Source organism: Podarcis raffonei, chromosome 3, assembly GCF_027172205.1.
Source record: "Podarcis raffonei isolate rPodRaf1 chromosome 3, rPodRaf1.pri, whole genome shotgun sequence".
Classification (NCBI taxonomy): Eukaryota; Metazoa; Chordata; class Lepidosauria; order Squamata; family Lacertidae; genus Podarcis; species Podarcis raffonei.
The window spans coordinates 35,478,088-35,500,437 of record NC_070604.1 but is presented as its reverse complement, the minus strand read 5'-3'; the positions used below and the strand labels follow the sequence as shown (position 1 = coordinate 35,500,437).

The window sequence follows — 22,350 nt, the reverse complement described above, 5'->3', positions numbered from 1 at the left end:
CCCAAAGTGTCCTAGCATGCTCCAAAGACCCAAAATAATGTCTTTGGCTGGTATCCAACATTATTTAATAAATAAAAAATGCTGCAGTGTTTTGTTTTGTTTGTTATTGTGTTTTGTATTTCTGTGTTGTTATATTGTAAGACGCCTGGTGATCCTTGGATGAAGGGTGGTATATAAATTAAACAAAAAAACTGTAAAACTTCAAGTCCATTTATTTCTGTGGATCTATTCTGTGACTATCACAATTAGCTTTTTACTGTTGTCATGGCAGTGCTGTTCTAAGTAGAACACAATTGCAGTAAGAGGCTTACAGGAGTGGGTGCTAGGAGCCGGTCATCAATAACTCAAAAAGAATTCAGTGAAATTAACTCTTTATTCAAAGAAGCAAGACAGCTCAGGAGGCCAGGCCTAGAGAGCACATCAACTCTTCCTGGTAGAACTTGACCCTATGAGGCAGTTGTGAAGACTGAATGTCCCCACTTTCCCTCAGCTCCCTAAGTCTCCTCCTCCCCTGGTTCCTTCCCAAGCAATCTGAGACTCTGTTGTCTTGCCTGTCTTTGCTCTACTCTCTTCATACCCCTTCTGGTTCTGGAAGACCAAATGGGAGGGGAGCTAGTCACAGCAGGAAGGGGAAACACCCTGGCTTCTTCACCCATCTCTGCCAAGGCCTCTCCAGCCTCCGCTTCTGCCTCTGATTCTGGACCACTCTCTGCCACAGAAGCTTCCTGCTCACTAAGCCCTGTTACCTCTTCAGCTTCTGATACCTCCTCCTCCCAGTCTACTTCCTCTTCTCCCTCTGACCACTCATTGTTGTCCCACTACCAATCCCCTGGCTCTGGTCCTTCTTCCCTTGGGGGTTCCCTAGCTGGTGCCTCCTATCACTCATCTGCACCTAGCAAGTTCAAGACGGAGGCATATATTAAAACTGAAATTGGAATAAATGGCATAAGATGGAAGAATCAAAGTTTATTTTTACAGCAAATGTTAATATGACCTCTAATATCAAAAACATTTGAGGACTGGGTGAAAATGGCCCTTCTTTTATCTTTTCTTTGTTTGAGGGTAGTGTAATGGGAAGATTTTTTTTACAGACTTTTCTCCAGTGTGAAGTTGGTGATATTCTCCAACAAAATATTGAGAAAGGGACTTAATATTAGAAATGCTAGCAGCACGGGCTCTTTACACTTGCTTTTGGTTTTTGCTGCAGTAGCAAGCAACAACGGTGGCAATATAGCAGACTTCCTTTGTTGGCGGCCTAGCTGCCAATTTTTATCCACCACAATGACCCATACATTGCATAATTCCAGGGCCAAGTGGAGGAGGGGAATAGCTGCTTCTACCAGATAATAATAGTACCACTACTGAGAATGTTTGCAGATATTCTGTTAAAAAACCCCACCTTTTCCCCCTGGAGGAGTTTCAAAAATAAAAATTCAGTACCTGATTTTCACAGGCATTTCAGCTCTGTTTAAAAAATACTTTTGCTTTCCCTTCGTTCTTGAGTTATTCTGCCATCCTGCACATTGCCTTTCCCAACACAGCAGTGCTTGCTTACGTTGTGAAATAGAGTACATGAGGAATAATTGATACATGTGTTGTGATCATCTTAATTAAAATGGAAAAAACCTACTCCTTTGCTTCTTTGTCTTCGTTATGTCCAGAGAGACATTGCATACCTTAAAGGTTAGCATCAATTAAGTCTTACTCTGTTAGCAAATCCAGGAAAGGGGGAATCAGCAGATGAGGCAGCTCCCACTTGTCCCTCTCCCTTTGTCCTCCCAGAGTCCACTCCAGCTCTGAAATCCTGCTTGTTACAGCAAGCTGAAGGAGGAAGATAATAGGATTTAGAAGGGCAGGAGGTTACGACCGCCTCCTCTCCCAATTGATCAGCAGGTTTAAAAGAAGAGGGGGAATCTTTGGGTTACAGCCTGACAGCCCTACTGGAGATGTTGATTGGTTTCCAAAGTTGCATAGAATTAAAATTCACAGAACTGCTCCGTATTTTAGGGATATGTGGAGGTGTGTTATGGCTGTCTGTTGTGGCAACTGATCCCATTCACTTTGGAGCTGTATTCTTCCACTTTCAATCCCAGGACACACCTTTAGCCCAAACATTTGTTTAGGGACCCACTTTCTTTTCTTAACCATATACAGTGGTACCTCAGGTTAAGTACTTAATTCGTTCTGGAGGTCTGTACTTAACCTGAAACTGTTCTTAACCTGAAGCACCACTTTAGCTAATGGGGCCTCCTGCTGCTACCATGCCACTGGAGCACGATTTCTGTTCTCACCCTGAAGCAAAGTTCTTAACCTGAAGCACTATTTCTGGGTTAGCGGAGTCTGTAACCTGAAGCGTATGTAACCCGAGGTACCACTGTAGTTGTTTTTCAGTAATTCTGCTGTTGTGACCCACCTGAGATCAGGCTGTGACCTGGTAGTGGGTCCCAACCCACCAACTGAAAGCCAGTGTTTTAGAGGGAGGGGGCAGCAAGAGCTGCAAGTGGACCCGAGTGCTGAAACTGTCCAGAAAAGTAACCTTCTGGTGTCCTGTAAGCACCTAAAGAAAGAGTGGACACTGCTTAACAGACAGCAAGTAGGAAAGAGCAGTATGGAAGAATAAAGTGAGCTTGGGACCAGGTGTGAAATTTGGACCGGTGAAAATTAGCAGCTTAGAGAGTTTTGTGCACTTGTGTTTTTGGTATAATGTCCTAAGCTTTTGACAGGAGCTGGGTGGATGGAGACTATCATTGCAATATTTCATTTGTGTTTAATTGGGCTGAGAAGCAAAGTTGTAGTCAGAGTTCAATTTCTGATCTCCTAAGCCACAAGGGATGCGGGTGGCGCTGTGGGTAAAACCTCAGTGCCTGGGACTTGTCGATCGTATGGTCGGCGGTTCGAATCCCTGCGGCGGGGTGAGCTCCCGTCGTTCGGTCCCAGCTCCTGCCCACCTAGCAGTTCGAAAGCACTCCTAAGTGCAAGTAGATAAATAGGTACCGCTTTATAGCGGGAAGGTAAACAGCGTTTCCGTGTGCTGCGCTGGTGCTGGCTCGCCAGAGCAGCTTCGTCACACTGGCCACGTGACCCGGAAGTGTCTCCGGACAGCGCTGGCCCCCAGCCTCTTAAGTGAGATGGGCGCACAACCCTAGAGTCGGACACGACTGGCCCGTACGGGCAGGGGTACCTTTACCTTTAAGCCACAAGTAGCCTCAGGAGAGGTTACCTTAAGTGAAGGTGACCCACCCTGTTCCCTATGTGAACGTGCACATTTTGTTCCTTAGCAGAGGTCCTGCTTTGTGTCTGTTCACCCTCTGTTGGTTTGTTAGATGGGTATGTGAGATTGGACTTTTAAAAGAATTATGCATTTTTTCATTTTTGAAACATGGACATGCATATCAGACAAATTCACACACCCCCCCAGAACTGCACAACAAATGGCAATATAAAATATTGACTCTTTTCTAATGTCCTCTTTTTTCAGATTATAAGTCCTCACCATAATGTTCCATTGGCATATGACAGTAGATGCAACCAATCAGTCCTGCTAATATATGCAAAAAAGCAATACCAGCCTTCACTAATAGTCTTTTTCCTTTTTTGACCGCAGTCTCCCATACTTCTCCCAACAGCCGTGTTCCATTCAGTCGCCGCACCTCATCTGTAGGGCACCAAGGCGGATTACCAAGCCCGTTTCAGCATATGGCTAAGACCATTTTGTTGATGGTTGCAAGCTGGCAGTGTTGCAAAAGTATCTCAACAATGTTTTTTGGGGGAGGTGGGAAGTTTGGGTCTTTTTACTATTTTTGTATTTTATTGTTTATGTTGTTTGCCGCCTTGAGCATCCGAAGTGATAGAAAAGGATAGACATTATTTTAATAATATACAAATCAATCAGAAGCTGTTAGAACGGCTTGAAATCTTCCAAAATTTTTATCTCAGAAGAATTCTAGGCCTCCCTCAGAGCACTCCGGCAGCTTTCCTAAGAGTGGAAGTAGGATTACCCTCTGTGTCTGCCAGGGCCCACTTAAGATTCCTGCGTTTTTTCACCAACCTCATAGATGCCCCGAACACCTTATTGGCTAAACAAGCCTTTGTATCATTACAAAATAATACCACTTGGCATAAAAACCTACTAGACATTCTATCTAGATACAACCTACCTGAGTTTAATACTCTCAAATTGTGGAGCCCTGATAAAGTTCGGGAATGGATCTTTGAAAAAGACGCCTTTTTGGACTCCACTAAGATAAAAAACTCTGGGTTTTCCTACTGGTTCCCTCGAGTAAAAGCAGTCAAAATCTGTGCTTGGTGGAGATCACTGATCCCACCCTTCGGAGAGCTTTTACTATGGCACGGTTCCAAACATTGCCAACTGCTTATTTGACCGGTAGATACACAAAAACCCCAGTAGAACATCGTTTATGTCCTTGCCTTATGAAAATTAAAGAGGATCTTACACATTACCTCCTCTATTGCCCCATTTACTCGGGCTTTAGAGACGCATTGCTGCAAATTATACCCAACTCTATAACCAGTCCTGAAGATAGAGTAAAATTTTTGTTAGTTGATGCAAACCCACGCATTACACATGTGGTAGCGGTTTTTGTGATGAAGGCCATGAAAGCCAGGGAAAGATTTATGGACGACAATGTAAAGACCCCTTCATCGTCTGTTTAACTCGTTGCTTGTTTTCCCTCCTTTTCTATTCTGTGGGAAGAAGGTTTTGTTGGCATAGTATGTAATGAATTTTAATATTTTTAACTATTGTAGTGTTGATGTTTGTGCACAGGCATGGTCCTCACAATAAATGGATTTTGATTTGATTTGAATAATATACAAATCAGGGATAGCCACTGTGGTACTCTTCAGATGTTGTTAAACTACAGGCCGCATCATCTCTAACCATTGACTATGCCAACTTAGGGTTGATGGGATTTGGAGTCCAACAATATATTGAATTTAGAATGTTGACAAGCCCTGAAATAAATAATCTGGAATGTGTATTTGTTGGCATCCTTCTCTGTAGAAAACTGTGCCCCTCCCTACTTTCTGAGCCAGTGTGGTGTAGTGATTAAGAGCGGTAGTCTCGTAATCTGGGGAACCGGGTTCGCGTCTCCACTCCTCCACCTGCAGCTGCTGGGTGACCTTGGGCCAGTCACACTTCTTTGAAGTCTCTCAGCCCCACTCACCTCACAGAGTGTTTGTTGTGGGGGAGGAAGGGAAAGGAGAATGTTAGCCGCTTTGAGACTCCTTCGGGTAGTGATAAAGCGGGATATCAAATCCAAACTCCTCCTCCTCCTCCTCCTCCTCCTCCTCTTCTTCTTCTTCTTCTTCTTCTTCTTCTTCTTCTTCTTCTTCTTCTTCATCAACTTTTTTTTTTATTAAAAAAATCTGTTTAAATTAGTTTTCAGCATTTTTGGTTCTTAATTTCACCTCCTCTCTCCTGTTCGACTTTGTAAGTGGCTCTCTTATAGTTTGTTGTAACAGATGTTTCAAACCAGCGTGCGATGATTAATTGAATCGTCACCTTATCTTTTCAAGTAGTGTGAAATTTTTTAACATAACACTCCCAGACCTTAGTAAGTACTATTTTTAGAATTAATGCAATCTTTTTTTTCCCTCCTCAGATGAGCGGGACAAAGTACAAAAGAAAACATTCACAAAATGGATAAACCAGCACCTTATGAAGGTCAGTTCACAAGCATGCTTAATGGGATCATAATATCTGTGTAGCTGCGTAGCAATCCTGTGAGTGTAAACTTGGCATGGTTTTCCACTGAATATCCTATAGACATTTCCTTTGTTTGTTTGTTTTTCTTTAAATGATAGAACAGTCATGCTTTGTGTCCGCAACTATTTGTTGGTGCTAATGGATGAACAGTCTTAATCCATAGCGGTCCAATCCTAAGCATGTTTACTTGGAAGCAAATCCCACTGATTTCGTTAGTAGGATTTACCTCTTCATAAGTATTTTTAGGTTTCCAGACCTAAGTGTGTGAGTACAGTGGTACCTTGGTTTAAGAACAGCCCGATTTATGAACAACTTGCATTAAGACCGCTGCAAACCCAGGAGTAGGTGTTTTGGTTTGTGAACTTTGCCTTGGAATAAGAACATGTTCTGCTTCCTGTTGTGTGTGTTCCATTTGTAAATTGAGTCCCCCGCTGCTATGGGAAAGCATGCCTTGGTTTAAGAACACTTTGGTTTAAGAACGGACTTCCAGAACGGATTAAGTTTGTAAATCAAATTTAAACCAAATTACAGTTACGAACTTAATCCGTTCCAGAGGTCTGTTCATAACCGGAAACCGTTCATAACATGAGATGCTCTTTCACTAATGACGCCTCCTGCTGCTGCTACGCCGCTGGAGCGCGGCTTCCACTCACATCCCGGGGCAAAGTTTGCAACAAGGGGCATCTACTTCCGGGTTAGCGGAGTGCGTAACCCAAAGCATTCGTAAGGGGAGCAGTATGTAACACGAGGCACCACTGTATGAGATATGTTGTAGGTGATTTGTTTTAACATCAGAGAAGAAGAGAACTGTTTCATTTGAAGCACTCTCTGGGGCTACCATGCTTCCTTATTGGGGCCACTGTTTATATGAAGACTTTGCATCTAAAGATTCCTGTTTCGGGGCCGTGACAGTGTGAGGTAGTCAAAGGGAAGAGTAAGTGTGGGAGAAGAAGAGATATCGCCACCTGAGTGCTCCTCCAGTGCTGATGTCTTAGCCTTAGACTGCATTGAGCAGTGCAGTAGACACCATGTGTGATGACAGCTTATTATGTTCCTTAAATCTGAATTGTGATTCTTCAAGCAAAACGTGCTCATAGGTTTTTAGGCAGCTGTTGCAATGGCTGCAGTGGTTTGCCTGGTCTTTGCTAACACAAAGCTTACTTTTGTGTGTGGATAAGTGCCTCCCTTGTTTCTGGAGGGTACTGCTCCACACTACGGGAAGTAAGAGTGTTAGAGCAATACGGTTCAGACAGTGCACATTATTCACATATATATTATTTGTCCACTTTTCCTTTGCTTACTTGCCTGGGGTACTCTACCCTGGAACCCCCAGCTGTTGGAGCAGAGTGTGGGTTGATATTAGATGTTTCTGCCTGAATTTCTGAGGCACAATAATTGGTAGGGTTCTCCGAGGACCCTAGTACAAACAGTGTAAGCAGTATATGCAGGGTCTTCACTCTATAATAAGAGAACAAGACAGTAATGAGGGTGGGGGTGGAGCAACAGCAAGCACAGAGTAAGAATTAGATAAAGCCAAATATCCTTTTCTGTTGTAGCATGCTAACATATTTTTAGGAAACAGAAAAACACAACCTTCACAGTGCAATGTTATACATGCCTACTCAGAAGTAAGTCATACTTGGTTCATTGGGACTTACTCCCAGGTACCGTATATACTTGTGTATAAGCTTACTTTTTCACGACATTTTTTATGCTGAAAAAGTCCCCCTCGGCTTATACTCAAGTGAGGGTATAAGAGGCTGTTGTCAGTGGAGGAGGAGGAAGGAGCAGCGCGAAAGCAGCCCTTTCGGGCTGCTTGTTCTTCCTCCACCCCTGCCGCCACCAGCCTCTGCCTCTCCACAGCACCCTAGGTAGGCAGGGGGACGGGAGGGGCTGGGTGGGGAGAGAGAAGCCCCCTCTGCTGTGTGCACATGTGCGCGCGCACACACGCACTCCGGCCCACCAGGAGGTTTGTGGTGTGGTGAACCGGCTTGTACTCGAGTCAATAAGTTTTCCCAGTTTTTTTGGTAAAATTAGGTGCCTCAGCTTATATTCGGGTCGGCTTATACTCGAGTATATACAGTAAGTATGTAGATGATTGCAACATAATAGCATGGTCCCAACATGTCCACTGAGAATTAAGTCCTGTTGATTTCACTGGGGAGGTAAGATTGCAGCCCAAGTGTGCTTGCATTAGAGAGCAATGATCTCTGGAAGGATTCCATTCACGTTTTATGGTTTCTAGAGGTGAAATAGTATTCCATGCCCCAAAACTGTGGGTCAATGAGTAAGGCAGAAAACCATATATATATATAAAAACATGCTGCACAGCCATTAGCCTCCTTGGTAGTATTCAAATTAATGATGTTAAAGTAAATTAATTATTCCTCCGGATTAATAACTTAGCAGGCTAATATTGTTAATATATTAATTCATTCTCTTTGGTATGGATTGTTTGCAATTAACACTTGATTAGCATAAATTTTGATTAATATTTTATTATTTGTCCTTTCAAGGCATTAACATGCAGGGTTATTTTACCAGCTAAAACCAGCTGAAGGCTTTAAAATTAATTGATACATTATTCAGCAAGCTGTTTCTTGTTATCTGTACAATATTGCTGTATGCAGATTAGGGTTTGAAAAAATATCGGCTTGTTCCCCGTTTCAATTGTGAACTGTGCCATTTATCCTGAGGGGAGTGGTTGGATCTTATACTAGCCCACATGCAGAAAATTGTAGAGATTGGCCAGTATTTATTATGCCACATACAGTGCCCCAAATTATTTCCCCTCATTTATAATTTGTGGTTACAGTTGTGACTTTTTGCATATGAGGACAAAAAAGGTGTCCAAGTAAACAAGCCACCAATTTTTTTATTTGTATAGAAGTTTTGATCTTTAACAATGCTTGCTCTAACAGTAATATGTAGCAGCACTCGTGAAAGTACAGCTTCCATAAAGAGATGATGAGTTCTGTTGTTTTTTTTTAAAGAAAACACCAACCCCAAAATACTGTCGAGCTTTTTAAAATCAAATTTGAAGCCTTCTCTGTCCGCTTTTAAGCAAAAACAATGTTACAGGCTGATCGCCGAAGAATTGATGCTTTTGAATTATGGTGCTGGAGAAGACTCTTGAGAGTCCCATGGACTGCAAGAAGATCAAACGCATCCATTCTTAATGAAATCAGCCCTGAGTGCTCACTGGAAGGACAGATCGTGAAGCTGAGGCTCCAGTACTTTGGCCACCTCATGAGAAGAGAAGACTCCCTGGAGAAGACACTGATGCTGGGAAAGATGGAGGGCACAAGGAGAAGGGGGCGACAGAGGATGAGATGGTTGGATAGTGTTCTCGAAGCCACAAACATAAGTCTGACCAAACTGCGGGAGGTAGTGGAGGACAGAGGTGCCTGGCGTGCTCTGGTCCATGGGGTCACGAAGAGTCGGACACGACTAAACGACTAAACAACAACAACAATGTTACAGATTGCCCATGCAATATGTAGCTTAGACCTCAAAGCAGTCTAAGGTTACACACCGACAGAAATGTAAAGTGATACCAAAGTTAATGCTAACTGAGGAAGGAAAAGGGAGGTGCTCATGAGCCCAGGAAGCCATCCTAATCTCCTAAGCATTGCTGCATCATGCAGTGTTACCTCTGAATTGGGTCCTTGATCCCACATTTCAGTACAGAGCTTAAGGCTATTATTTGGGCTTATTTTGAGCCTTGTCATCCAGAGATGAATCAATACAGATGCCCAAACTACCATGAAGTAAGCTCTCTCACCATGCAATAGATTACTTACCAGTTTCATTCTGTCATGTTATAAGAAATATTTTTACCACTCCTCATGAGGTTAAAACTGACATGCAGCACTCATGGACGTGCTGCACAAATATATGAGGGTTATTTCTCAACCTGGCATCCCCCCTTCCTTCCATTGCATTCTGTCGCAGGATCTCACCCAAGGTCCAATGAGGTAAAAAAATCCACATCCAGTTATGATAGCTGTCTCTTTATGGTTCTGCTTCCTGAGTCTTCCAAGGCAAAACCTGTCCTCCATTGCTGTTTTCCCAGTACTCAGGTTGGAGTTCAAAGCCAGTATTTATATCTGATTCTCTCTTGGCTGTGGATTTTATCCAACTCAGTCATTACCAGTGTAAAAAGGTAAAGGGAACCCTGAACATTAGGTCCAGTTGCAGACGACTCTGGGGTTGCGGCACTCATCTCGCTTTACTGGCCGAGGGAGCCAGCGTACAGCTTCCGGGTCATGTGGCCAGCATGACTAAGCTGCTTCCAGTGAACTAGAGCAGCGCACGGAAACGCTGTTTACCCTCCCGCTGGAGCAGTACCTCTTTATCTTCTTGCACTTCGTGCTTTCGAACTGCTAGGTTGGCAGGAGCTGGGACCGAGCAACGGGAGCTCACCCCATTGCAGGGATTCGAACCACCGACCTTCTGATCGGCAAGCCCTAGTCTCTGTGGTTTAACTCACAGCACCACCCGTGTCCCTCATATCCAGTGTAGACCTACTGAAATCAAGGGACTTAAAGTTAGTCATGACCCAGTGTGATTCCATGGCCATCTGGGGTGTACTAACACCGGCCAGAGAAACATCAGATCCAACCCACAGTCTCACACAGTTATTGACATTTTAAAAAGGCTCTCTTGGTTTTGGTTGTTGCAAATGTTATTTCAGGAGTAAGAAGTGTGCCTCTTCAGCACTTCTGTAGTCCTTTAAAAGGGGGTAAGGCAAAAGCTGGGCCTTTGCCTCAAAATAATCCCCCACATCATAAAAAATGAAGTTTTATCTTCCTGAAGCAAAGTGCACCTTCCTGTGTTTTGAAAAAAATAAATAAAATAAAAGCCGGGGGGGGGGGGCAGGCACACCAGCAGCTTTTCCCTACACCAAAATTCTCCCCTATACTCTGAGGCTTCCATCTCCATTCATTTGATTGCAAGCTGTATTACTTCTAGGAGGCCTGGTACAGAGAGTGGAAATGACACTTGGGGGCTCTTTTTGACTTAGCTATTTTATGCTTCTAGCATTCCTTTAATCAGTGTGCTCTTTTCTGTGGCGAGGTTTTTGGTTGTTGTTTTTTAAAAACCTGTTCCAATCTTAATTATTGTGTGTGCCTGAAGCCAGAATAAAACATGAAAGCCTTTTTAATGTGCATTCTGGATTTATTTATTTATCTACTCATTTCTAGCATTTTGGAATAAGACCGTTTCAGAGCAGTAAAATCAGTTCCACAAGCCTGCCTTTGAACCCGATGATGGTATCACATTCCCTACAGTTGCTGATGTCTTCAGCTATTCAGTACGCTAATTATGCATGACTAAGGGAATTGGGGGGCATTTATGAAATATACAGGCAGTTAAGGCACACATCTGTGCTAGCTAGAAATTATTATTATTGGTTGAAATGAGGTTGTATGCACTGTGTATAAGATGATTATGATTCTGTTAAATAAAATATTTAATAAAATATCCTTGGAGATGGGAGTGAATGTAAGCCCATGGTTATTTAATCATTAGGCACCAATGGAACTACTCCATCTCATCTACAGAAAGGAAAAGGAATGCATGAGACTTTGGACTATTGTGCCAAAATATGTACAAAAGAAATAAACAGTGCTGTCAGCATGCTTGGAAATAATGCAGATGATTTTGCACTTAATGTGTCACCTGGGGGATGTAGTACAAAACATGAAAAGGTCTGTGCTGCAAACTCAGATGTATGGTGATAAACACCACATAATTCCTTCATGGATACTTTATATAGCATGACAGAAGAGTGTTTGTGATGGTTGAGGAGGGGGCAAAGGGAGTGTTACTGGAAGTGACAAACCCAAGTAAACAAGTGAAATGGAATTATAATTTCAGACAGCACAGTGACAGGTTTTAGAGGTCAGTAAGAAGGAAGAGCATTGAACTGTCAGCACTAACTATGATCTGGGTGATATGCAAATGCCAAATAAGTTTTATTCGGGAACTATGGTTGAAAGGTGGTTTAAAATATATTGTTGTTGAAAGATCCTTACAATCGGGAACTTTCTACTACAATGTAATTTCAAAGCAACTGAATTTGTAGGAATCATTTAGAGAACATTTGTCAAACATCTTTGAGGTAGCAATAGATATTATTAACTTAAACCAGGGGCTGTAGTCCTACATATGATGGGCAGAATTTAATCTTGCCACTGGGCAGCTGCTGCTGCTGCTGCTGCTGCTTCTTCTTCTTCCTCCTCCTCCTCCTCCTCCTCTATGATCACTTGTAGCCAAGTAAGATTGTCTTTCATGAACAGGGTCTTAACAGTGAGTTTGTAAGTGACTGTGGAGGCCAATTCTGGATCCACACGACCTTCCACTGTGAGGGCATAGGTTTCCGTGTGGGAATGGGTCAAGGTGAAGGTTTGCCAAATGTGCCCTCCTCTTAGCACGTTTCTCCCTTCTGTCCTGAGTTGGAGCGTCTTCAAAGTCCATGACACCTTCATGGTGAGATTCCCATCTGCAACACAGGACAAACAGGCCTTTGTGGGGTGGGAGGTCTGTGTGTAGCTCCTCTATTCTCATATAGACATTCCTCTCTGCACAGTGCTGGTTGCCATTTTTTTCTACTCTGGAAGAAGTTGACAAGAAAAAGAAAAAGAAAGTGAATAGATTTTAAAAGATACTGTGAAAAAAGAACTGCCTCATTGTGTTCAGCTTCCCAACTTTTCTGCCTCTTTTGTTGAGAAACAGAATTGATGCCTGTTTTAGCACCTAACTGCTTTTGACAAGACTGAACAAGAGTGAGGGAATAGCGCCATCTGCACAAAGGTCCTTGTATCATGTAGCTGCTATTACATGGACTAACAATGTAATACTTGGGGAACCATGCACAGTTTGGGTATGTTGCCATAGGAGTCGCTTAGCAGCTTAACTCGGATGCAAATTTTCTTTGGGGTAGGAGGAGTCAGATTTACCTTGCAAACAAGAAGACAAATCTGAATAAAAATATGCAATGTTTTAAAATGCAGCAGCATCCCTCCAAGAGGCAACATATATTGAGAGTTTCAGAAAGGATCAAAGGAAACACTGCCAAGACAGGGAGGACACGACCATGTGCCCTCCTGCTGTGGCTTGTGCTTGCCTCGGGTCTTAGATAGCAACAGAACACAGCAGGGACCTCAGATGTGGTATCACTCAATTAAAATGGAAGCTAAAAGGTGCTTTGGGAAGCCTTTCATGTGTATAGGCACACACCAGCTGGAGCTACAAGTTAGTATTTATCTGGCAACCAGAAGGATATGTTATAGAAAGAAGAAAACAGGGGAGGAGTTGCTGTGTTTTCCTTATCATGTGCGATCCCTCTCCTATGGGTATATATTAATAATGCACTCAGGCTCTCTTTTCCATTTCCAGTGCTTACTGACAATCAAAGTCCGGAAAATGTTGACACCCCACATTATAAAATCTGTGAAAGAGAAGAGAGGGACAGTCCTCATTCCTATAAGAGGGAACTCTATGGCTTTCCAGATGTTGGAAGCAGTGGTCCAGTGGTCAGGGATGATGGATTTGGAGTCCAGCAACATCTGGAGCGACACAGCTTCTATGCTATAGGGACACTTCTTACTCCTCAACAGAATTTTATCTAGTGACAAAATAGATGTAAAAGATTTTCATACTCCTTCAGCATAACTTCTGTAAAGGCAGAGCCACTTACAGTCAGTTGAGAAAGGATATTGTCCTGGTTGGCGCTATAGAAATAATAATCAGAATCCTGCTGATAACTGGTGCATAAGATGCATGCATGTACATGCTTACATGCATTCATATATGTAAACTGATCATATAAGCACTTTCTATTTTAGGGAGACTTTTCTAAATGGCTTTGCCTTTTGGGGCGCTCTGCATGTTGACCATGGAATTCCTTGACATTGCAAAGGGTTCTGGGGTGTGTTCTTGGTTTGTGCATTACCAGCTTTACCATTGAGGAATTTTTGAGAACTCCTGAGGTATACCAGGGATCTCCAATGAATACTGCTTATAAGCCAGCAATTCAAGCCATTGCTTTCCTGGAAATAGGAGACGGGGCAGGCCAGGCAATCATTATCTCTCCGAGGAGCCGCCAACAGACCTCTCCAGTACTCGGCCCAGGTCTCTTGGACCATTTTTGGTCTTCACACAAATGCCTGTGTGTATACGGCACCTGCATCAACCGCATTCAGATGTTTCTTCTTTTTTTAGAAATCTCAGTTATGCTGTGGTCAGCTCAAGTGTCATTGAAACTGGCCAAGGCAGAAGAATAGTGAGGTCAGTGAACAGACAGAAGCATGCCAGGAGCCATATAAGCACATGGGCAGGCAGAGTCTATATTTACAGTGTGCAAAGTGGACATTGGGAGCAAGATTATTTAGAGGTGAAAAATATAGGAATGATGGCATTCCGGGTGGCGGTGTTGCTTTGTTTTTCAATTGGTATATCACACTAAATCCAGATTATTTTTTATAAAATGTTGTGTAGGGTAAACTAGGTGTGAAGTATTTGAAACAAATACAGTGGTACCTCGGGTTAAGAACTTAATTCATTCTGGAGGTCCGTTCTTAAACTGAAACTGTTCTTAACCTGAGGTACCACTTTAGCTAATGGGGCCTCCTGCTGCTGCCACGCAATTTCTGTTCTCATGCTGAAGCAAAGTTCTTAACCCAAGGTACTATTTCTGGGTTAGCAGAGTCTGTAACCTGAAGCATCTGTAACCTGAAGCATCTGTAACCCGAGGTACCACTGTAGTATGGTGTAGTGGTTAAAGTGTTTGGTTAGGTCCTAGGACACCAGAGTTAAAATCCCCACTTAGCCGTGAAGTTCACTGGGTTACCTTGGGTTGTTGTTGCTGTTGTTGTTGTTGTTGTTGTTGTTACTACTACTGCCTTGGGCCAGGCACCCTCTGTCAGCCTAGCCTACATCATAGAGTCATTGAGATGAAACAGTGGAGAGAGGCGCAGAGAAACATGTATTCCACCATGAGCTCCTTGTAGAAAAGATGGTAAAGGTAAAGGGACCCCTGACCATTAGGTCCAGTCACAGACGACTCTGGGGTTGTGGCTCATCTTGCTTTATTGGCCGAGGGAGCCGGCGTACAGCTTCCGGGTCATGCGGTCAGCATGACTAAGCCGCTTCAGGCAAACCAGAGCAGCGCACGGAAACGCCGTTTACCTTCCCGCCAGAGCGGTACCTATTTATCTACTTGCACTTTGACATGCTTTTGAACTGCTAGGTTGGCAGGAGCAGGGACCGAGCAATGGGAGCTCACCCCGTCCCGGGGATTCGAACCGCCGACCTTCTGATCGGCAAGTCCTAAGCTCTGTGGTTTAACCCACAGCGCCACCCGTGTCAGAAAAGATGGTATATAAATGTAATTGATCAATCTACATCTAATTTACTCGGTGGAAAAGATGGGTGGGGAAGGGAGAAGAAACACCCCCCAGTATGCTCAAAAACTATTTCTTGCTTAGTGAACTCACCCAATTCTGTGAATTGCCATTATTGTATTATGTACCATTTTAGCTGGTTAAATGCTTCTGCTTTAATCTTGGCAAACACTCTTTTTGCCTTTCCTCCAGTTATGGAATTAAATGACAGTCTCTCTCTTCTCCCCTTCCCCAAGGCTGGCTGGCATTCTTGTTCCAGCTAAGCTGCCAAGCCTCCCACACCCAGCTGTGCTATGAATGTTGCCCAAGTCTGCCTGCCTGAGGCAGCACATAGCTTAGTTCCCAGATTCTCACAGTAAATCGTGGAGGATCTAACAAATTCCCGCAGCCTGCCCTGGAGATCCCAGGGATTTCACTGGCAGCTTAGTTGCCAAGCTTGCTTTGCCTTCCAGTTCAAATCAGTATGCATGCTGAGTCTGAAACGAAACGTTAAGAAGCAGCAATCAAGTATTTTTGCACATATGCGTCCAATAGGCATTAGCATATGAATACGCATTATCGATTTAGTCGCCTTTAAAACCAAATTATTCATCTGTATTTGGGTGGCAAGAAAACTTCTGTTCACATTTTGGAAAACTTGAAGAGAAAACCAAGAGAGGAATTTATCTGAAGTATGAGAGAAAGCAAAGGATTGCCAATCTTTTCTTGCCCAGGAAATTGCCAGAGAGGAAAGCCACAGAGGGGGTGAGGCATCATTAATTGCGAGGGAAGACCCACATTCCAAATATGCAAATATGCTTTGACTTTACTCATTTGCAAATGGGCAAAGTGTACTTGGTATATTTTGGCTCTTTTCCCCCAGCCCTTTAGCTCCATTTCTAGCACGCACACCTTTTCTGTTGTGTAGCCTGCCCACTTTTAGATTTGATAGATTTGTCCTTGACATCTCAGTTTGAAAGTGAGTGCATGCTGAGTGGGCTTTTCATTTTGTGGTTTTGACATCCAACATGAATGGGCCTCAGGGAGGTCACAGAACCTGGGCAGCTGCTAGGACCAACTTCCTGGGGCCTGACTTTACTGTGATTGGTCTTTCCTGGTGGTCTTTCTGTTTTCAGTGGTCTGGATCATCCATGGCAGTGTGTGGGGCTGCAAACAGGCTTGTGACCTGATGTGGGGTTGTGTAGAGGGAGCAGTTTTACAAACTGGTCCCTCCTCCACATAGGTCTATAACATGGGTACACAAACTAAGGCCCGGGGGCTGGATCCGGCCCAGTCGCCATCTCAATCTGGCCCACGGATGGTCTGGGAATCAGCGTGCTTTTACATGAGTAGAATGTGTGCTTTTATTTAAAATGCATCTATAGGTTAATTGTGGGGCATAGGAATTCGTTCATTATTATTTTTCAAAATATAGCCCGGCCCCCCACAAGGTCTGAGGGACAGTGGACCGGCCCCCTGCTGAAAAAGTTTGCTGACCCCTGGTCTATAATGTATACTGCTTCTTTGATTTGCACACTTGATATGCCCCCTCCCCCTTTTAGCTGTCTGCCGAGAGCCTGGACTAGACTTGCACTTGTCTTTGGGTATTGATTATTTAAAAAAAACAGCTCCTATTGATAAACATCTTTGTTACTTTGGCCTTCAATTATTGCTTGGAGTGCAGCATCTAAAACATCATCTTTTCACAACCCTCTTTGAATTCTGACAATTTAGAAGCCAAAAGACACACTTGGAGAATACTGCTAAGACTTTTATATCAAACCCCCCCCCCCCCGCATCACATAGTTACCTGAACAAATAAACAGCTCCAACTCCAAACTGTAAACTATTAGGGCAATTAGACAAACAATTCCAAACTATACTTGATAATGCTTCAGTATGCACAGTATAATTATCTGGAAAATAAGATTGCTTTGTAGGAAATTATCAAAATTGGTAGCTGTTTGGTTTGGGTGGATAGATACTGCATATTCATTAGGTTATTATCAGGAGTAATCATTATTCAATGAGATTCAAATTGCCAAGGGGTTGTCACAGTTAATTTAAGATATCCCACTCCTCAATTTTTTTTAGTAAAAAAATGCAAATAGAAAACATATTTTAGCTTGCTGGCTTATAATAAATTGGTTTTAAATGTTATTCACAACATTTTAATTCAACATAATCTGTAACTCTAAGCCCAATCTGCAGTTTCCCCAACCAATAGTACTTACGCTTTGTCTGGATTAAATTTCAGTGTGTTTTCCTTTTCACAGTCTCCTGATAATGGTTCAGGGTTTCCACTGCACCCTTAGGATCAGATGAAAATGAGAGAGAGAGAGATTGATGGGTGGTATCAGTATACAGACAACCCCTTGGCTCCAAAATATAGATGACCCCAGCCAAAACTGCCTCTGTCAGTTAACCTACGCAGCAAACATAGACAGCATGCCAGCTCTGTGATGCTCCTTCATTCCCTTTTAATTTAACACAGGTATTTTGGGGGGCAGTTCCTTTGAAACACAGATTCTCCAGGAACCCACAATAAACGTAAAAAGAAGGACAAGAAATTAAATAATACTAATTTGCATTTACTGTAAGAGCCCGGTGGTTGAGGGAGCTGTAGAAATTATTGTCAGGGGTAATTAGGGAGCTTGTTCTGATTTATTATCAACACAATCATAATGTACTTCTGATACTATTATTCCCTGTTAAAATGCTAACTCGGTTTGTAACATCGTTTACAACCTCACATAATCATTAAAAGAACACACCTTTGTGCAGAGGTGGTGTGCTTCCAAGCTGTCTTGGGAGATGGTTCGCTCTCTCTATTTTTGGAAACGCACACTTGAGAATCTCCCCTTCCATTCCAAATATGCAGTACAAAACCACATCTTGGCAGATTTGAGCAGCTGCTTTGGAGGGTCCTCCCTACTTTCAACATACATATATCTATTAATGTGCACACATTTTAATAATTAAGGCATTTGCTGGCAGATGTCCCCTTTTAATGGGAATGCAGTGAGTAGCAATTTAGGCAATTTTTTAAATATACGTTTCCACACCACCTACGAAGTATAGAGCTATTTATTTTAGATACCACAAATCAGAATATTCAGAGCTACTGTTTATATAATAATCATTATTCAACCAGATTCATGTATGGGTTTCACTTCTGCGGTACACTGGTTACTGATGCATGTTGCGTTAAATGGACCGTGTGTGTTGGATGATTTACAGGGCCATGTTTCAAGGATGTGGTTCCCACTGAATTAGACCAGCCTTCCCCCAACCAGTGTCCTCCAGATGTTTTAGACTTCAGTTTCCATCAGCCCTGGTCAACATGGCCATTTTGGGCATTATATACAGTTCTTTTGTTTCTTAAAAAATGTTTAGAGGTACTCTCATTTTCCTACTCATATTGAAATACTGCTCCTCAATGAGGGCAAACTTAGATTCAAAAAATGTTTAGGGGTATGCACACCTCTGCGTCCCCCCCAGAAAAAATCATTGATTTTCTCTCTCTCTCTCTCTCTCTCTCTCTCTCTCTCTCTCTCTCTGTATGTGTTTTCTCCCATAGCCTTTCATTTTCTTACTCTTAAAGTCTTTGTTGAATAAATTGCCAGATTATGGGGGGTGATGGGGAGATGCAGTAGTACCTCGGGCTAAGAACTTAATTCGTTCTGGAGGTCCGTTCTTAACCTGAAACTATTCTTAACCTAAGGTACCACTTTAGCTAATGGGGCCTCCCGCCGCCGCTGCGTGATTTCTGTTCTCATCTTGTAACCCTAGGTACCACTGTACTTCTGCTAACCCCCCCCCCCCGTGGACTGGGGTTGATCTCACTAAGCATTTATGCACTCTGCTGAACAGCCTTATTAATTTATCACTCTCAGGGCCAGTGCAAGATATACTGCTGGCTGAAACAAAGCCACCATCACATCCCCGTGCATCACCCACATGCACTGACCTCCTCCTCTTCTTCCTTCTCTTCCTCTTCCTGCGCACATGTGCTGAGATTCTCCATGTAACAATGCCTCATTTTGAGGAAGGAGCCTCTGAAACACAGGTCCCTTCTAGAGTGAGACATTGCAGTTGAGGCTACAGAGCTACTTTGCCATACTGGCAACAGATACATTTTGAAGTTGGAGAGTAGTAATTAGGCTTTTAGATTTTAAAGTTTCACAATTTGCTCCAGTTAAACTTTGAACTCGTTTGGTGAGGCAAAACAAAAAGGCGCTCTTCAAGGTTGCCTTACCCAGAATGCCTTGCTCCAAGACAAGGCCTTTTCTCAGAGCAAAGCATCATGGCATGAGTGCCACCATAGAGCCCAGTGGGAGTGCTGCTGACCTCATTGCTGCAGTGACAAGCAGTGGCAGAAGCCCCAGTGTGGGAAATAGCAGTGGATTGTCAGGATTAGGGTTCAGAAATTCTCTGCCCTTCCCATTGCAGCACCTGAGACAGAGGTGGCTAAGCCTGAGGCTGCAATCTTTGATGTATTCTTATCAGGGCATAAGCCCTATTTAACTCGATGGAACTTGCTTTGAAGTAAATATGCATAGGTTTCGGCTGCACCTCTGCTTGAAAGAAACAGCATCTTAACTCCTGTATTTCATTTTTCTCCTCTAGGTCCGCAAGCATGTGAATGACCTCTATGAAGACCTGAGAGATGGACATAACTTGATTTCTCTTTTAGAAGTTCTTTCAGGAGACACCCTGGTAAGCTTTCAAATCTTTTTCAACAGCCTTAGGCCTCAATGCGGTTGCAGATTCAACTGACCTTTGCTGTTGGGGTTTCTCTCTTAATTCATTGTTTGCATAACTGGGGGAACTAAGAGCAAGTTTCAGAACTGCCTACTGAACAGTTCTGAATAGCTTAGCAATATTGTTTGCTATTGTAAGACTTCTTATTATGCCCTTTTCTATCTTCACGTTTAATAAAAGTAATCTGGCAAATGTTGGATGCTAAATATTATTTCTCATTTTTATACCGCAATCTGCAAGTAATAATGGGGGCGGAACGTTCCCACCTGTAATTGTCTAACACTTCCTTCTGGTGTCATTATTTCCTTTTGTCGTGAGCATTACTTCCCTTGCTCGGCACTTGTTCCCTTCATTATATTCTTCTGTTCATATTCTACTCTTCATTTGTGGTCTGTCTTTGCTGTCCTGTCTCCTGTCTGTTATATTCATTAGCCAAGGGAGCGAGATTTTTTGAAGACCTTACGGTTGGTGAGTTCAACAGAAGCATGCACGTATGAACAGCATGAGGATGAGGAGGATGAGGATAAGGGGGTAGGTGCCGACCCCCATAACTCTACTAATGTAGTATTTGAAGAGTGGTGACTGCTAACTTGGAAGTAACTTGTTAGTTTGGTGCTGTGCAGTAGTTTTATTAGAAAGAATTGATTGGGAAACTGGAATTGTGGGGAATGTGTCTAATGTAGAATAATACTGGCAGTGCTAATGATTTTGGGCAATCCATCAGGACCCTCTGAAATGATTGCAAAAGTTAACAGAAAGCCTTTTGCTGCTGCTGGCGGATTTTCCTTTTTTATCAGTCCGACTCAAAATGGCAGCAATTTAACGTATTTTGTTTCTTTCCTTGCAGCGATAATCATTTATGCTACAACTATGCAGCTAAACGCTCTTAAAGAGGCTCGAACGATGCCACACATTTAGTGAAGCAATTCATAATTGTGTATGGCAACGTGGTTGTGTTACATGACTGGCAACCTGATCTGCAGCCCTTTGAAGCTGGAACAATAAATGTTCCATGTCCCAAGGAGCTTTCAATAAAATTGTCAGTAGTTGGGGAGACAACCAATAGAAGGGGAGGAAACAAAGAGAGCGAAATACATCAAGGGGGGAATGTGATCAAATGCAATTAGTCCAGAGGAGTTCAGTTGGTTTTGTGGATTGCTTAACTCATTGGCTGAATATGTAATAACTTTTCCCAAATAGATGTAGTATAGAAATAGCTGAAAGATAGCTAAATGATGCTTCACTAAGTAAATATGTTCCCTTTTCACAGGATTTATTTTTTATAGCAGCAAAAGCTGAGGTAGCATTTTTAATGATGCCTTTTGTCTTCCAGATGCGAAATAATCTACTTATAAACAGTACGGCAATGCACTAAGTATTGATTTGTCCCAAAGTGGTTGCGTCATTTTTACAAGAAACTGGCTTTTTAAAAATTATTATACCAAAGTCAAGGTCACTTCTGTTCCTAGATGCACAGATATGTGTTGCCCATGTTCCATACCTATGAAACCATTGGGTATATACCAAGGGTCCGGGGAAAAAAATCTCAAAACCACCCTGGCTTTATTATGCGTTAAGATATTACAAAGGAAATACCTTTGTTCTTTCACTTTCTGAAAAGCTTAGATTTATTTATTTGGCTATTTTATATTCTGCATTCAAACCATTTCCCAAATTCTGTGTGTGTGTGTGTGTGTGTGTGTGTGCGTGCGTGCGCGCGCGCGTTCCATTCATTAGCACTTAAGGCTGCAATCCTATGCTTACCTGAGGCTAAGTCGCATTGAACTCAACGAAGTTTAATTCTCATACTTTAAAAAGGCACATTTGGGCAGCATCCTTGAAGAAACTACTCCAGAATAGCTTGTTGTAAGGAATGCTGCCTTTGGCAGTGCTTCACTTTCTACGTCCCCAGGATGAATACTTTTGGATAGCACCACATAATGCCAACCACATAATGATTTGGTTGATAGGCTTGGATGCTGAGTTTTCTTCTGCTGATGAGAGTGTCTTATGAACAGAATTCTATTCATTGGATGATCCTGGCAGCAGAACAGACGGGGCTGGGTGGGGGCAACAGTTACTGATCCCTCACCTGCAACTCCTTGTGTACCCTGATACTCCAGAGTAGTGGGAGGGAGGGAGGGAGGGCTGCAGGGGGAGGGGGTATTGGTGAAAACTTGCCAGTGGAATTTCCCACTTGATTGAAAACCTTCGATTTGCAAAAGGGATACATAGGCTCCAAGCCACAGGAATCAATGGAGTTATGCACGCTTGTGCCTTACAGATGTTACGGCTCTCCAGCTACAATGCTCAGTTAATGTAAAGTCCAGAACATGAGCGATAGAATGTCATTTCAGTTGGTTTATGCCTTCTGCTGGGCAGCCAGGTCTCAAACTCTTTACTATGCCAGTGGTGCAGGAGTTCCTTTTTAATGCTTCTGCTTCTGGAAGTAGAGGTAAAATCACTATG

The 22,350-nt window shown here is 42.9% G+C and overlaps 1 protein-coding gene across 38 annotated transcripts in view; it reads left to right on the top strand.

Moving 5' to 3' along the window:
- DST (dystonin) overlaps nt 1-22,350 on the top strand; it is a 304,267-nt gene that overhangs the window by 78,097 nt on the left and 203,820 nt on the right. For 23 of the 38 annotated variants that reach the window (XM_053381110.1, XM_053381108.1, XM_053381102.1 and 20 more), the window contains 3 exons: nt 5,625-5,686; nt 19,747-19,836; nt 20,314-20,412. In XM_053381110.1, coding sequence (XP_053237085.1) covers nt 5,625-5,686; nt 19,747-19,836; nt 20,314-20,412 — 251 coding nt within the window. The remainder of the gene's footprint in view (nt 1-5,624; nt 5,687-19,746; nt 19,837-20,313; nt 20,413-22,350) is intronic. The other 15 variants (XM_053381103.1, XM_053381100.1, XM_053381116.1 and 12 more) reach the window with 2 other exon arrangements.